This window comes from Globicephala melas, chromosome 12, assembly GCF_963455315.2.
Source record: "Globicephala melas chromosome 12, mGloMel1.2, whole genome shotgun sequence".
Taxonomy (NCBI): Eukaryota; Metazoa; Chordata; class Mammalia; order Artiodactyla; family Delphinidae; genus Globicephala; species Globicephala melas.
The window spans coordinates 71,701,956-71,719,642 of NC_083325.1; the positions used below are offsets into that span (position 1 = coordinate 71,701,956).

Here is a 17,687-nt window from a genome sequence, read left to right on the forward strand (position 1 = left end):
AGTTCCTAATAGCCTTTGTACTTTTACATCTAGATTGTTGGAAAATGATAAAACAGTGTATCTTTTCCTTACAGGATTTTGGGAGTGCTAGCAAATCTGGAACATCAAACAAGAAACCTGGTATGTATAATAATGAAGCTGAAAAACTACTAAAGTGTTTAGTAGTCTTGAATTCAGTTTCTTATTTTTCTTCTTTTCAGAGATTGCTCAAGTAACTTCAGCATATGTGGCTTCTGGTTCTGAACAGCTTAGCCTTGCACCAGGACAGTTAATATTAATTCTAAAGAAAAATACAAGTGGCTGGTGGCAAGGGGAGTTACAGGTAATAACCTTTAAATAACGTTTATTAATTTTATTATAAAAGTAATGCATGCTCATTAGAAAAATAAGGTTAATAAAAATTTTAGATCACCTATAATCATACCACTTGGAGGTAGTCATTATTACCATTTTAGTATCTTACGTTTCTCTCTTTTGCCTGTTTATTTTTAGCACAGTTGATGTTACAAGTAACAATATGAAGGGTAATTTCCCTAAAGACATAATTGTTTTCCAATAATAGCTGTTTTAATAAACCACAGGACACCTTCTTAAAGGAAAGCTTAACATCATCTTTGCCTGGGATAACCCCAGGCTTGCGGCATAACTTCCAGACTGAGCGCTAAGAAAATACTATTCACTGGACAGTCCCCCCCTCCCCCACAGTCTTACGTTTTTGAAACAGCAGTGCAAGGAAAGGAGCTGCAGGAGTGAATGAGCCTGGTTTTTTCATAAAATGTTAACAGAGATAGTAATTGCATGTTTTGATACAGAAAGAGGAGTTCTTTTCTCACTCCTAAAATTTCCTTACTAGTTAAAACTAAAAAGCATTTTAGGATTAAAAGGTGATGACAGGTGTAAGAGCTGGATTTTTACGTGAAATTGATACATGATTGTAATATGGAGGATTAATTTAGCGTCATTCTTGCAAATCAAGGTCTTACAGTTTCTAAAGAAAAGTGGAGGTTGAAAATTCAGTATCTTCTTGACTAACCCCCTGAAATTTCACCTTCTGATTTGCTTTGAAGATTGACCCAACTAAGTGGGAGATGTGGCTTTCCACAAATTTTGTTCATGATCTCCTGATTAATTATTAGCAAAGCCCCAAGAGGTATTTACTGTGAGCTATGTCATTAAGTGTTGACTTGAACTTACTAGGAGAACATTAGAAAGGTTTTTTTAGTTTATAAATATTATTTGTGTGAAATATGCAGAGAAATTTGAGCCTGAAAGATCTCCAAATAGACTTCTACAAATAGTGTTGAGATGCATATTGAATCTTCCAGCTGTTTAATACTGACGTGGAAGGCCAGTGCAGAATTCAGGTGTTCACAAGACACCCTCACTTCTAACATCAGTCATAAGTTTGGAGGTCCCCAAGACCACTCCCGAGTTCAATAATTCTCCATAAGGGCTCACAGAAGGCTATTATACTCATGGTTATGGATTATTACAGCAAAAGGATTTAGATTAAAATCAGCCAAGGGAAGAGATGTATGGGGCAGAGTTCAGGCGGATTCCAAACACAGAGCTTGCAGTTGTCCTCTGCCCATGGAGTCGTGGACATCATTAAATTCTCCTGGCAACAATAGCCATGGAGTATTGCCAAGCAAAGCAGCTCACTTGAGCCTTGGTTTCCAGAGTGTTTACTGGGGCTCCATCACGTAGACACAGTTGACTGCCCACATGACTGAACTCAGTCCCCAGTCCCTCCAGAGGTTGAGTTCATACTATGACCCGGAGGGCCCACCATAAATCACATGGTTAGGCTATCTGGCTTGGTTAAGGCCCCCACGTAAAGTGAGACACTCTTAACAGTCAAGACCTTCCAGAGGTTTAGAGGTTACCTCATTACCTTCCAGGAGCCAAAGGCAAAGACCAGACCTCTCTTTGGGCAAGTTTAAATTCTTTACTACACAGCCAGGGTTTTTCTTATTTTTAGTTTATGTCTCAATAATTGTCTTTAGTCTCATCTTTTATATTCTTTTTGCTAATTTTATAGGCCAGAGGAAAAAAGCGACAGAAGGGATGGTTCCCTGCCAGCCATGTTAAACTTTTGGGTCCAAGCAGTGAAAGAACTACACCTGCCTTTCATCCTGGTATGGAAATGGGTTTACTTTTATTTCATCTTAGAGAAGTTTTGTTACAACTTAGCACTTCTTAGATTAGCTGATTCTTTGAAAAATATTTTAAAATTTGTTCTTTCCTTACCTCTGCCTAAAAGTAATATTGCAATGAGAACTTCCTTTCTAAAAAGTTCTGTGTAGAAACAGCCAGCTGTTCGGTGATACTTGAACTACCTCACTCATTGACATATTTTAATTGCTATACCATCATACTTTAAAGCAAACCAGCTGCTTGGATTTCTAACTGCATTTGGGAAATTCTTGTTTTTGTAAAACAGGGAATGGGGGAAGGAGGGTGGGAGAAAACAGCTAAAGGGAAATTTTAGCTGAATTTTAACATATGATCCTTGTAGGAATAATTATTTTGTTTAATTTGTTACTTCGTTGTTCTTTTTCTGGTAGTGTGTCAGGTGATCGCCATGTATGACTATATAGCAAATAATGAGGATGAGCTAAATTTCTCCAAGGGGCAACTTATTAATGTTTTGAACAAAGATGATCCTGACTGGTGGCAAGGAGAAATCAATGGGGTGACTGGTCTCTTTCCTTCAAATTATGTTAAGATGACAACAGACACGGATCCAAGTCAGCAGTGTGAGTAATATCAAATTATTTACTTCTTAACTAGTGCATAAGCTTTAATGTGCAACATGGCATTCATTACTGCTCTGAATCAGATCTTAAACTTAGCACTCTTAGCAAATGTTATATTAACGTTTAAAGTAAGAAAATATAACAGGAAACTTTCACAAGTTAAGAAGTTATACTGCTTTTTTTCAAATACTTTCTTCCTAGCTTCAGACCCTACTATTAGATTTTATCTGAAAAAAGTTCTAATTCCCTCATGGGTTCTTTGGTATGATAACAGTCTATACTGCAACTTCCCTTTACACCAGCCTTTTTCAGCTTAACAAAGAGTAGCTGGCAATTACCCTATTCACCTATTCAAAATGACCCTTTTAGTGTATAGGTGCTATTAATTTTGCAACCTTCTCATTTATTTCCCACCTTTTTACATATCATCCAGCTTAGAAAATTTAAAAGAAAATTATAAAATTTATTTTATAAATAAAGTGCTTGCAAAACTCATTAGGTGATTTTTTTAGGTAGATAACTCATACTGCAAGAGATATATGAATTAAGATCTATTTCACTACTTTTACAGCAAGCGTCCAGATCCCAATGTATGAGATTCGGTATTACATAAAATTATCTCTTGGTAGTTACCTAGCCCTTCTTATATTTGAGAATAAACATAGCATTAATAATTAGAGAATAAACAATACTTGGAAATATTTTTTACTTTTATAAAATAGATGTCACTTTTCCCCACCCTTTTGATTTTTTTGTTTTCTTAAATAAAATATATCATGATTTATATTTTTATCATTCTTGTGAAATTATCTAAAAGCTTTAGCCTTTCGTTTTAACTTAGCTTCTAAGAACATGTAAATGGTAAAAAGCTGAGATGTGTTTATGATTCAGCGCAAGTATTGTGAATTTACTTTGTACTATATCTATAATTTTAAAATACTAGTGCATTATTTTCGCTTCAGAGCTTATAAGATCGTTCTGATTTTGGGAGAAGACTTTTCTTTAGATAAAGCAACTGAATTTCCCAATTTGGAGGTGGAGTCCAGTTTTTTATGGTTTGAATATTCCTAAAAGTATCTCAGGGTTTCAGGAGAGGTAGTAAAGAAAATTATAACAACTTGGATTACCTAAATGAATGACCATTTTTAAACTCTGCTGATGGTTTGGCAGTTTTCAGTGCTTGCCAGTTTATCTGATTAATTAGAAATACCTGAGATGTCTTTCCTGGACCTGAGAGAGGAAGGTACTTTTCAAACCTACTGGGTCTGGAAGATCTTTGACTAAGTGATCCCTGGAGGCATTCTGGTTTGTCAGTACATTTGGCTTTTATAGTGTCTACAATGTAAAGTGATAGTTTTCCAAAGGTTTTGTTGTTGTTTATCTTGTTTTTCAGTGGCGGAACTTTTTTCCAATTAAGTCGTATATAATAAGGAATACAAAGAACAGATAGAAGCTGTTCTAAAGGAAGAACAGCCAGGAGTGTATGAGTCAGTGAAAACTGGTTAAGTTTTAGACTATCATTTGTGTTTCTGTAGCCCTTATAAATATCACTTGCATTTTATTATGTAGTTAGGATATTTTCTAAAGGTTGAGAATTTTAATAGTTCAAATTTGTTGATGTTGCGTGTAATCGGTAGAATTTTTTCTCACCCACTTGATTTGCTTTATGTTCATTTTATTCCTCATTTTTCTTTTTATAGGACCCAATGTTGTCTTCCAGTGTGAAAGCACCCCAGAGACCCACTATCCAAGTTTGACTCTAGCGTGGAGGCAGGGCAGGCAGCCCTGATCAAATATCTCCTACACAATTCGTTAACTTCGTTCGAATGTTAGAGCCACTTGTGATTATTTCTTCGTGTTTCTAATTTACAGTTAAAATTTACTTGTAACAAGTTAAAGGATAGTGGGTCTTTGTGTGGCTTTCCCTGCTGTTCACTCTGGCATCCTTGAGCATTTTTCTTCTTTTTTAATTTGGTAATTGTAGGTCATTAGCATGCATGTTGAGTTTGCCCTTACATGGTGGGAGTTCAAACACACAAAGACCCACTATTTGCACAGACTTTTCTCGCTGGTTTGGAATGGGCTGCCATGCTTTTCTAATGTTATTGCAACATGTATATTCATTACAGAATTCAGAATTGCTTATGTTTTGCTATTATATTTGATCTAATCCTAATCACAGTGAGCTCTTAATTGGTTCAATATGTGATTTGTCCCTTAATGTGCACTGTTTATTACTTTCTAATATGCCACTATGAGTACCAATATTTAAATTTGTTTAAAGGCCAAGAAGTGGAAATATCCTTTTCTCTATTTTCTGTGTATTTTGGGGTGGGAGCAATAACACTTTGAGGGAGCTTTTATTATCTCACAGAAGAGGAAAGTGGCCTGCCCCAGCCATATGTGCAGAGCAGGGTATGTTTTATCTGTTCTGGCTGCCCAAGAATGAGTCCTGTGCATGGGAGTTCCCTTGGGATCTCTGTGGTCTGGGCTCATGAAGAAGCTTCATGTGCTACAGCGGTCAGTTGTTACTTCTTTACTAATGAGCTAAAAATGGATTATTTTTGAGGAATGAAAGGCTCCCTTTGACCATGAGATATGAAACCTTCCCTTCCTTAGAGCATTTATATCTGTACATTTTGAAGTCAGAATTCATGTTATCTATTTTAATTAGGTGACTGCTTGTCCCAGGTCACAAAGGGACACTGGTTGACACTCTTCTTAATGTATTTAGTAAAGAACATAAGGAATCCTTGAAGAATTTAAATGCCCATGAAGCAGGCAGACAGTCTCTGTCTAGTTGAGAATGAATTCAGTGAAGGAAACGTGTGAGAGCTGGCATTCCTCTATGTCCATGAAGCTGCTTTGTGGCTAGAGGGTTGATTTTACCATTCAGAATTCTCTGGCTACTATCTATTATTCAACCACATTGGCTACTTTGGCATAGGATTTTACTTCTTTTCCTTGAATGGAAAACTTTAAAGATAATAAACATTATTATAAACTAATAAACGTGAGAGTACTTAGCTGAAACAAAAGGGAGTTTTAGTGGACAGTATTAAACTATATTTGAAAATCAATGAGAAGTTTATGCAATTTAAAATGTTTACAAACTGCAGTGCAATCTACTGTTTATGAATGTCCAAGTATTATCAGGAAAAGTGTACATACAATCACAGAGTCTTATTTCCTCACACAGTTCTTTAAGAAGAGTGAAATATGTTTTTATATATCTGAGTTTTAAGTTAGAGGCATATCTTGTGCAATATTTGTGTAAATGAGCCTATTCATTATAAATGAATGATTTTAGTCATACATTGCCTAAATCATAACTTCGCAACACTTGAGAAAGAATCAACAGTTTAGTTAGAACGTCACAAGGTTCAAATGTCTGTGTTCCAAAATACTTCACATCATTGGGATGTATGGTGATATGTGTGTGTGCTCCCTGAGGCAGGGATTTCTAGCTATTAGACCACCTCAACTTTTAGCATTTGGCATCATCATGATACTTTGTTTTTTTGGGTTTTTTTGCGGTACGCGGGCCTCTCACTGTTGTGGCCTCTCCCGTTGCGGAGCACAGGCTCCGGACACGCAGGCTCAGCAGCCATGGCTCACAGGCCCAGCCGCCCCGCGGCATGTGGGATCTTCCCGGACCAGGGCACAAACCCGTGTCCCCTGAATCGGCAGGCAGACTCTCAACCACTGTGCCACCAGGGAAGCCCTACCATGATACTTTTATAAAACATGACATATAGGAAAGCAATAATACCATTTTACAGGTGGCATAACAGATTTGCCTGCAGTCACTGAAGGGTAGAGTGTAAAGACTGAGTCCTTGTGAATTCAACTGATCTTCTAAATTGTACAGTTTACTTGGTCTTGCCTTTTATTTTCTGAACTTTTTGCTTTTGCAACCGTTATTTGGGTTCAAATTAAGGGCAGTTACTTTAAATCCATTTTAAACCCTGAGGTTAGAAATTAGACCACTTAATTAGTCACATGATTTGGTGTAACATTTTCTCCTTATAATTTTGAATTTGGGTTTATTTAATACACTGATAAATTATTTCAAAAGTATTTTTGTAGCTCAAATTGCTTCACTTTTACACTGATAAATATAGTTTATTAAGAATGACATTCAGTAGAGCTTAGTGTCTGTAAATCAGTTTGCAAGTAATATATTCATCAGGTACCTATGGACTAAATCACATAATGGCATATTTAAGCTAAGTGTCTGGGAAATAAATTCACTGTATTTACAAAAATACCCCTCTTTGTTTAGGTATTTTGTCATATATTTGAGAAGAAACTAAAAGTAAAGGAAATGGTATGACATATAATAATAACTTGTCCTTAAAAGAGCATGCAGTCCTTTGCAATACCTCGTATTCAGCCACGTATTTGTTCTCATTCAGTATAAGAGGCAGCTTTCCATTTACTTAGAAAGCAACATAGAAAGCAACATTGGAAGGAGTTTATCAGGAACATAAAATTTTAGAATGAACAAATCTGAACCCTGTAGGAGGTAAAGAATGAAAATTTATTTAAAAATTGCAATATGTGCTGATCATTTTTAAGGTATATGATTAAACCTGATAGGTTTTTCAGCAATGAAAAAATCAGTTCTAAGACCAAAGCTGATTTTTTTAGAACACTTGAAAATCTAAATCCACCCTACCTGTTGTATAGTTTCCTCTAAAACTTTATCCTAAGGAATCATTTTAAAATAATACAACTATTAAAACAATGTAACTGCTATTTTAGTGTTTTAAAATATAATATGAATACTGATAGTTTAAAATAAAGGAACTGGGGGGAGGAAAAGTAGAGAAAGAAATGCCAATTTCAGTCCAAAGCTTTATTTGCCAAATTTTCTTAGGATGAATTTTACCAGGTTATAAATTCTTGTAAATAGAATCTATAATGGAAATACTGAGAGACTTTTGCGTGAAGTGGCATTATTGGATGCTGCTGTGATGCTACTGTAATGTAATAAATTATTAAATTGTTGCAAAGTGCTGTTTTTTTGCCTTAAATTTTTATTTTGTGCGTCTTGAAAATTATAGTATTAAAGGTCTTGAGATTTGTGCAAATGCTGGAAACGCTTGGCATGAGGTCATCCGTTTTTATTTTTACAAAATTGTAATATAACTATGCAAGTGTGTTTATTAAAAGGACACAAACTACATTACTTGTATTGTGTATTTCTTTTGAAGCATCCTTTAAAACTAATTGTTTATATATAGTCCTGGTTGAATTTCTTTGGAATGTCTCTTTTTCCGTAACATAGTCTCTGGGTCCAGACCAGCAAATTGTTTTATAGTAGGGGGACAAAAGAAAATTTTAAGTGGTAAAGATTGAGATAGTTTGATCCAAGATAAGCATATGTATCTCAAAAGCAAAAGAAATTTTGATTTGAAAGTAAAAGAAAATATAATCTAGGATAATAATAGACTACTATGTTATTTATAATTTTTATTCTGACTTTTTCTCCAAAAAGATTGGAAGGAATTTACAATACTCACTGCAAACGTAGACTAAGATATTTATACTACAAAGTAAGAGTCTGTATGCAGTGAAAGAAACTGAAGTGGTTGCTTGGGGGGTACCAGAGTTAAGCAGAGTTTTACAGTTAAATAATCATGTTGGTGGTTTCACCTTGAGTGAAAAAAAACATGGATCAAAATCCAACCCATCCATCAATGTCTGACATCAACAGTCTCTTTCCAAAATCTTTCCTCATCTCTGGAAAGTCATTCAACTAACATATGTTGAGTATTTGCATAAGCAAATGCAGAGTACTAGGTGCTGAGAATATGAAAATGAGTGCCAGGTGGTCCTGGCCTCAGGTAGTGCCTAACTCTGTGAGGGAATCAGGCACGTACGCAGATAAGTATAAAACAGCCTGCTGAGCACACTGATAGATATTACTGGGCACCAAGAGAGTACAGAGGAGGAATACCTAACTCAACCGTAGATTGGTGAATTAGAGAGGACTTCCTGGAGGAGGCAACTGCCAGAGTCATAAGATAAGTAGGAGTAAGCCAGATTGGAGGGTGGAATGGTGGAGAGTGTGATGGAGACAAGCAGCAGCCAGGCGGAGGAGGAGAGGTGCGTTTATAAGAAGTTCATTATTGCTGGAGTGGAAGTGGAAAGCCAGCGACACTGAATGCTGACGCTTGAGAGCAGACGGAGGGCTAAACCAGAGATTCCTAGCTTGGCTGCTCATTGGAATCACCTGGGGACCTTTAACAAGCTGTTGATGCCTGAGTCCCGATTTAAATGGCCTGTGGTGGGGCCTGGGTGTGGGGAGTTTTAAGAACTCCTCAGGTGATTCTGATATGAAGCCAAGGTGGAGAAAAAGTCATGAAACTGAGTTAAGGCTTGTTTCTGAGGGAACCTTGGCAGGAGTTGGGGGTTGATGGGATGCGTGGTCAGGTGGAAGGTCAGTTTGACTTCCAAGTTTGTATCTTGGTGACAGGGCGGAATCATGGTGCCACCAGCTACAGTAAAGAATCGGAGTTGGGGGAAGATGAGTTTAGTTTTGACTGCACAGTACCTGTGGGACATCCAGATAGAATTGTCCAGCTGGTAGTGAGATATAATTAAGATATACAGCATCGGATATACATCAGCTGGTGGCATGAATGCCTATTGATAGTTTTTGAGCCACTGAAAGTAAATGAGATGATTCAGGGAGAAAATAAGACCTTTGAGGGTATCAGCAGTTAAGGGTTGGGTAGTGAAAGGAACCCATGAAGACAAAACAAAGGTTCTGGGAAAATAAAGAGATTGTTGTGCTAATATTGCTACCATTTTTATAAAATAATGAAGTTCTAGCTATATAACCGTTGCCCATACCAGTAAAAAGAAAAGAGGAAAAGTGCTCTTTATTTTTTTTAAGATTTATTTTTTGTTTATTTATTTAATTTATTTTTGGCTGTGTCAGGCCTTAGCTGCGGCATGCAGAATATTCGTTGAGGCATGCGGGACCTTTCGTTGTGGTGTGCAGGCTTCTCTCTAGTTGTGGGGTGCAGGTTTTTTTTCTCTCTAGTTGTGGTGTGCAGGCTCCAGGACGCGTGGGCTCCAGAGCACAATGGCTCTGTAGTTTGCGGTACACAGGCTCTCTAGTTGAGGTGCATGAGCTCAGTAGTTGCGGCGCGTGGGCTTAGGTGCCCCATGGCATGTGAGATCTTAGTTCCCTGATCAGGGGCTGAACCCTCATCCCCTGCATTGTAAGGCGGATTCTTTACCACTGGACCACCAGGGAAGTCCCAGTGCTCTTTATTGAGTACTTATTAGTCTAGGCACCTTTCTAAGGCCTCAAATGTATTACCTCATTACTATTTTCTTTTTACAGGCATGGAAATGAAAACACAGAGAAGTTAAGTAACTTATTCAAGGTTACACAGATTGTCAGTGGTAGAGCTGGGTTCAAACCCAAGTGGTCCGACTCCAGAGTCCTTGCTCTTAACCTCTACACTAGGGTGCTAATATTGCCACCATTTTCATAATAAGGAAGTTCCTGCAGTACAACCACCACTTGAGCCAATGAAAAGGCAAGAAGAAAAATCAGAAGAGATGAGGAGGCAAGGACTGAAATTAACAAACAAGGATAAGAATCTCTAAGAATAACATCTAGAAGGATAAAGCTGAACATAATCACTTTTTTGGTAACAGCTCTATTGAGATATAATTTACATTCCATACAGTTCCCCCAACTATACCAATTCAGTGGTATATTCACAGAGTTATGCAACCATTACCACAATCAATTATAGGACATTTTCATCACCTCAAAAGGAAACCCAGAACCCATTAGTTATCACCCTCGCATCTTCCTGTGTACCCTGCCTGCCCTGCAGCCACAGCTAATCTGTGTTCTGGCTCCATATATTTGCCTACTCTGGACACATATAAATGGAACCATAAAGTGTGTGGGGTTTTTGTGATTGGCTTATTTCACTTAGCATAATCTTTTCAAGGTACATAATGCTGTAGCACATAGCGGTACTGCATTGCTTTTTGTGGCCAAATAATATTCCATTGTTTAGATATACCACATTTTATTTATCCATGTTAATTGTTGGGCATTTGGGTTTTTACTTTTTGGCTATTATGAATAGTGCTGTTGTGTACATTTGCGTACAAGTTTTTGCATGGACATACATCATCATCTTTCTTGGGTATATACCTAGGAGTGAAATTGCTGGGTCAAATGGTTTGACTTTTGGGGGAACTGCCAGACTGTTTTCCAAAGTGGCTGTACCATTTTATATTCCCACCAGCAGTGTACAAGGGTTTCTGTTTCTCCACATTTTCACTGACGCTTGTTATTATTTGGCGTTTTATTAAAGCCTTCCTTGTAGGTATGAAGTGACATCTCATGGTTTTGAATTGCACCTCCTCAATGACTAATGATGTTGAGCATCTTTTCATGTGCTCGTTGGCCATGAGTGTGTCTTCTTTGGAGAAATGTGTGTTCAGATGCTTTGCCCATTATTTATTTATTTATCTATCTATCTATTTATTTATTTTTGGCTGCATTGAGTCTTCGTTGCCGTGCACGGGCTTTCTCTAGTTGCGGCGAGTGGGGGCTACTCGTTGCAGTGTGCAGGCTTCTCATTGTGGTGGCTTCTCTTGTTGCAGAGAATGCGCTCTCGGCGTGCGGGCTTTAGTAGTTGTGGCTCGTGGGCTCTAGAGCGCAGGCTCAGTAGTTGTGGCGCGTGGGCTTAGTTGCTCCACGGCATGTGGGATCTTCCCGGACCAGGGCTCGAGCCCGTGTCCCCTGCATTGGCAGGTGGATTCTTAACCACTGCACCACCAGGGAAGTCCCCTTTGCCCATTTTTAAATTGAGTAAATTATCTTCATAATCGCTTTTAAAACTTTATTTTAAACGAGAACAACAAATTATGAAAGATGTGCTTAAGAGAAATGTCTTAATGCTGTTGTCAAAGGCAGAATCACTTAGAGTGATAAAATCAAAGAATGATAAAATGAGTGGAATGGGGAGTGTAGTGGGAGGGCTGCTTTGGATTGTGACTCTATGAGCTCACCTCTAGGAGCCTCAGCCTCACCTGTATAATGAGGATAGTAATACCTGTATTACAGATGAGACTTAAGGGATTTATGAAACACCAGTTCAGTGTCTAACACATAGCTACTAGAAATTACAGTTAACATTTACCAAGCATTTGCTGTGTCCTAAGTGATGGACTAAACATTTTGGGTGTATGTCTGGGTTAGTAAGTGATGGAGTTAAAACCTGAGTCAGCATCTGACTCCAAAGCTGGTGCTCTTAGCCACTTCTCACTAACTTGGAGTTGCTGTTACTTCAGATCACAAAGTTAGAACAATCATCATTAAATTCCAAGATATAGGTGAGAAGAGAGTAAAGAGAATTAACTAATTCATTCTTTAAATGAATCCAGGCTGGTCAAGTTACATTTCAAGGTACTGGGAGGACCTGCTACTGGGATCCCTGTGTCCAGTGGTCATCTGTTAACCACCACGAAATCAGAGTCAGGCAGTGCTATAGAATTAGTGTGTCCTAGACTCAGCAGTTTGGGCATAGTATTATGTAGTCATAAACAAGTTGGAAAATATGGGTTGTATAATCATACCATTGGGTAAAGTAGAGGTGTAGCAGTCTGCTTAGTAATACCAAGAAAAAAACATATGTGCATATGAAACCCTTGTTGCCCCAGGTCAGTACTGTGGTAATGGGCGTACTGATACAGAGCACTGAAGGGTACAGTCTATTTGAAATTAGCTGTTAGATACAAGTTGTTAATTGCATATGCGACCAAGTAGAAGGGTATGTAAAGGGACCAATTATGTTACATAGACACAAAAAAGAGTTAAAGGCGAATAAGGGCCCTGTTAGTTTTCAGTGCTTTGGGCTCTTTGGCATTCCAAGTATTTATACTAAAACTTTTTTTCCTCTAGAATTCAGTTCAACAAGCATAAGACCAGGTTAGGTTTGTACACGCTGTTGTCAGAGTTTCACCTCAAATAGGATTGCAGTGTAAGCGTCATTTAAAGTGGCCTGGCATTTCAAAGTGTAAGACTTGAATCAAGAGACCTAGATTTAGGTATTTAGTAGCTCTGAATTCTACAGTAAGTTACTTAACCACCAAAGCCTCAGATTCTCCATGTATTTATACAGTAGGAGTCAAAGTTATATTTGTTAGAGAATTGATCAGAGGTTGTAAATTGTGACACACATGTTGTTTATTAGTATTGTTAAAACGAAGTTCTGTGCGGGGTAAACATGAAGAAACTACTGTTTCATGACATCTCTTCGTAATATTCTATATTCTGAATAGCACATTAATAGTTGAGTCAGTGAATCAGGGTCAAGTCTGGCAGACTAGAAGGTGATGCAAAAATCAGCTTGAACTAATTGCTTTCTGAGGCCAAAATCTGCACTTTTGTCTTCTGTTGGGGGGGGGTCTTTGCTGTCTTTAGGCTTATAACATTTTACCGTAGATTCAAAAATAAAAATAAAAAATTGTGTTTTTTTGATAAATGCAAATCCACTTGCATTTATCAACAGAGCTGCTTTTGTAAGTTCTAGAATGTGTCTTTTCTGATAGTCAAATATTTTGCTTTCTGATGGTCTGCGGCATTAGAATCACACAAACAGGCCAATTTTATAACACAAATAGCCCTTTTTGTTCTTAAACAAGCAACCTAACACCTGATGACATAGAACTTAACAGGCATCAAAAAAGACACAAAAACTTGTTCAAGAATTATTTAAATTTCCAAAAACGAAACCACAAATATGTATGGCTTCATGGTGCCACCTGGTACACAGTTTGCACTCAGTAAATATTTGCCAAGCGGATAAAAGGCTATTCTCTTACGAAACAAGATACCCAGTAATTGCCAGCGCCCTGATAAGACTTGAGTATTAAAGGCAGCCTTCAGAAAATGCATGCAGTTGAGTTGTCTGGATTTACTGTTAAAATCTCATCTTTTCACTGAGCTTAAACACAGTGAGACTGAAAACCATTATGTGATACTCTGGCTCTTAATTTTGGGCACACAGAATAGCATTGTTCAGAGGCGTTGGTCTCCTCAGAATGGGCAAGGACTATTCTGGGACTTTATGACATAATCTGAACAAGCCCTCTTTGTAGCAGTCATCACAAATTGCCTTTTGTCCTTCACTTTTTGGAATCTTCGCAGATCTTTCTCCTTTCTAAGCTCTCTTGTTTGCTTGCTTGCACTGTAATTTAGAACGGTGGTTCCCAGCTGTAGTGGGACACAGTTTTCATAACCATTATTCATTATGTATGTTTTGTCTCTCAGTCTCCACATCCTAAACACAAATGTCGGGGGTCTTGTGGCCCAGCCTACTGCTAATTATTCCTCTGGGAACTTTGACCTGGTAGTAGCCATGATCTCTCATTTTTCCTACTTTCCCATTCTTCCTGTCTGCCAGAAAGAACTTCCCAGGAAGTTTTCATCATTCTCTCTGACTGCTTATAGTTAATATCAATGTACTATCTCAGAGTGTATCTTCATATCACATTCGGTAAATACTTGTTGAAAACCTATTATGTGTCAGGCACAGGGGACATAAAAGATTATAAAATGGACAAAAATTCCTGCCCTCTTGGAGCTGACATTTGAGTAGGGTAAGACAGAAAACAAACAAAACAAATAAGTGTGTAGTATCTTAGAAAAATAAAGCAAGTTAGGGAAAGGGAGTACTGGGTGGGGAGAGGTGGATCCAGAGGGATTTCAATTTTAAACAGGTTACTCAGATAAAGGTTCTCTGAAATGGTGACATGTGAGCCAAGACTTGAAAGATGTGATGACTATCTGGAGGAAGCCATGTGGTTACCTGGAAGATCATTCTAGGCAGAGGGAACAGCACATGCAAAGAGCATGCCCGTAATGCTTGAGGAACAGCACAGAGGCCGGTGTGGCTGGAACGAGGGAGGAGCAAGAGGACGAGGAAATGAGGACAGAGAGGTATCTGTGGAGATGGGGGAGGCCGTTTAGGTTCTTGTGGGCTGATTGTAAGAAATTTGGCTTTTGCTCAGAGTGAGAAGGACCCATTGAAGGGTTTTGATCAAAGGAGTGACATGATCTGCTGTGTTTTAATAGGATAGCTCTGGCTTGCTAGATTAATCTGGAGGTTGGGGGGCAGGGGTCAGAGCAAAGAGACCTGTTAGGAGGTTCGTTCAGCAATCCAGGCAAAAGATGGCAGTGGCTTGGATCAGAATGACAGTGGTGGGTGAGGTAAGAAGTGGTCAGATTATGGACCACTATTATCTATTTTGAAGATAGAGCCACAGGTGGTTGAATGTGAGGTGAAAGAAGAAGGAAAGTGTCAATCCACCTGTTGTGTTAGCTTCAGGTGTACAGTAAAGTGAATCAGTTATACATATACATATATCCACTTTTTCTTAAAATTCTTTTCTCATATAGGCCATTACAGAGTATTGAGTAGAGTTCCCTGTGCTATACAGCAGGTTCTTATTGTTATCTATTTTATATATAGTAGCGTGTGTATGTCAATCCCAATCTCTCAATTTATCAGGGAGGTAATTCTATCAGTTTTTCATTTCACACTTTGAGGCTCTCCCATTAGTTGCAAATAAGAGTTATTATATTTCCATGAGGTTTTGTGATGTCATCTTATACAGATCCTTGGAAGCCTAGTTTGTCTGTTGCTAATGAATCCTCCCCCACTGCTCTTTTATATTTTGCAGTCGTATAGTTTTTTGCAGCCCTTTACTTTTTTTCTTTTAGGTCTTTATTTATTTATTTATTTGGCTGCGTTGGGTCTTAGTTGAGGCACATGGGATCTTTGTTGCAGCACGCGGGATCTTTTTTTTTTGTTGCAGCATGTGGGCTCTTCACTGCGGTGCATGGGCTTCTTCCTAGTCGTGGTGTGGGGGCCCCAGAGCACGCGGGCTCAGTACTTGCGTTTCACGGGCTTTCTAGTTGTGGAATGCAGGCTCCAGAGTGCACAGGCTCAGGAGTTGCAGCACGTGGGCTCTCTAGTTGTGGCACTCAGGCTCTAGAGCGCACAGGCTTAGTTCCCCTATGACATGTGGGATCTCAGTTCCCTGACCAGGGATTGAACCCGCATCCCCTGCATTGGAAGATGGACTCTTAAGCACTGAATCACCAGGGAAGTCCGCAGCCCTTTACTTCTAACATTTCTGTAACTTTACGTTTCTGGTGTCTTGTAAATAGCATCTAGCTGAATTCTTTTGTCCAATCTAGAGTCTCTCTTTTAACTGACAGATTTAGCCACTTATATTTATTAGAACTATTTTATACTTTTATTTATATCTATCTTATTTGACATTTTATATTTACCATGCATTTTCTTTGCTTCTTTTTAAAAAATTAACATTGAATTTATCCCACCAACTTATTTATTATTATTATTGTTATTTTTACTGTCAGTAATTTTTTTTCACATAATTACTGGTATTTTTGCTCACCATTCCTTTTTCTTACATTTTTCTACCACTCCTTACATCTCTGTTTTTCCTTTTCAAAATACATTTTTTTTTAATGGTTCCTTTAGTCAAATCTGCTAGTGGTAAATGCTGTCAAACTTTGCCTGAAAATGCCTTTATTTCTCCCTCTTCCATGAACAATAGTGTAATTAGAATTCTAGTTTGACAGTTATTTTTTCTCAACACTCCCTATTGTTGGGTTGAGTTGTGTGCAGCCAGTCTGGATTGCTGTTCCTGTATAGTTATTCTGCTCTTTCTTTCTTACTATTTCAACAAATTTTTTCTTCCTTGGTGTTTTACAGTCTAGGTATGGGTCAGGAATCATTTTTCCTCCTGAATCTGTGGAGTTATATCTTTCATCAACTCTAGAAAATTCTCAGCCATTATAATCTCAGTTATTACCCCTTCCCTTTCTTTCTGTTCTCCCCTCCTAGACTCCCATTAGATGTATGTTGGGCCTTGTCATTCCATCCTCTGTATCTTTTAGCTTTCATTTTATGTTTTCCATCTTTTTGTCTTTCTGAGCTGCATTCTAAGTAATTTCTTCAGCTCTGTTTTCAGATTTACTAATTGTTTCCTCCAGTGTGTTTGATCTGCTGCCTCATCTATTAATTTATTATTTCCTTGATAATATTTACCTTTTTATTTGTTTCTGTTTCAAATCTTCCTGTTGGGTTTTTTAGACTCTATTTAGGGTTTCAAATCCTTCATATATGTCTCAAGCTATTTTAAACATACATATTTTACATCTCCTTTTGCTCTAATCCTCAGTTTTTTATGAATGGTGGATTGTTCCTTGTTTTTTGTAATTTTTACTTTGAACTCATCTTTAGCGAGACTTAGTTTTTGTCTGTAAATCCTGTGGAACCAAGGTTGTGAGAGTGACCCTCCAGACCAGTTGTACATTTTCTTTGGCCAAGCACCCTGAAGTTATCACCAGCCAGGGACCAATTTTTGTGTTAATTCATCAGTTGCGGAATTCTTGAACTCCAAATTTATGTGAGATGCAGCCCCAGCATTTCTGTTCTTTACCCAGCAGGGACTAAATGCTTTCTTGGCATCTCACCGTTCTGGCAGGAGGACTCTTTCCCTAGTCCACCCTGTAGTCTTCAGTCTCCTCTCATTAGCCAAGCCCAGGCAGAAGTCAACTAAGAAAAGAGCTTACAAAAGTAGCCTTAGAGGTTGGCCTCCTTGCAGTATGGAGCAGAGCAGGGGAAAGGTGAGAAATGGGTCTGGGGACAACACAATAGTCTACTCAACAAATATTTCCTGACCTCGGTGGTCAAAACATTGCCAAGTGTGATATTATGGACTGTGTTAGACACAGTCCCTAACCCCCACTGGGAGAGAAGGACATAGTAACTATATACAGAAGAACTACAATACACATTACATTGTGGGAAGTATTTAAAATATAGATGCAAGCCAGTA

At 38.1% G+C, this 17,687-nt stretch overlaps 1 protein-coding gene across 12 annotated transcripts in view; it reads left to right on the plus strand.

Moving 5' to 3' along the window:
• Positions 1-17,687, plus strand: part of ITSN2 (intersectin 2) — a 158,936-nt gene that overhangs the window by 114,854 nt on the left and 26,395 nt on the right. For 10 of the 12 annotated variants that reach the window (XM_030858252.3, XM_060309812.2, XM_060309818.2 and 7 more), the window contains 4 exons: positions 75-120; positions 201-322; positions 2,042-2,138; positions 2,568-2,759. In XM_030858252.3, coding sequence (XP_030714112.1) covers positions 75-120; positions 201-322; positions 2,042-2,138; positions 2,568-2,759 — 457 coding nt within the window. Of the gene's footprint in view, positions 1-74; positions 121-200; positions 323-2,041; positions 2,139-2,567; positions 2,760-4,152; positions 4,374-4,459; positions 7,951-17,687 lie in introns of those variants that run through there. The other 2 variants (XM_060309823.2, XM_060309822.2) reach the window with 2 other exon arrangements.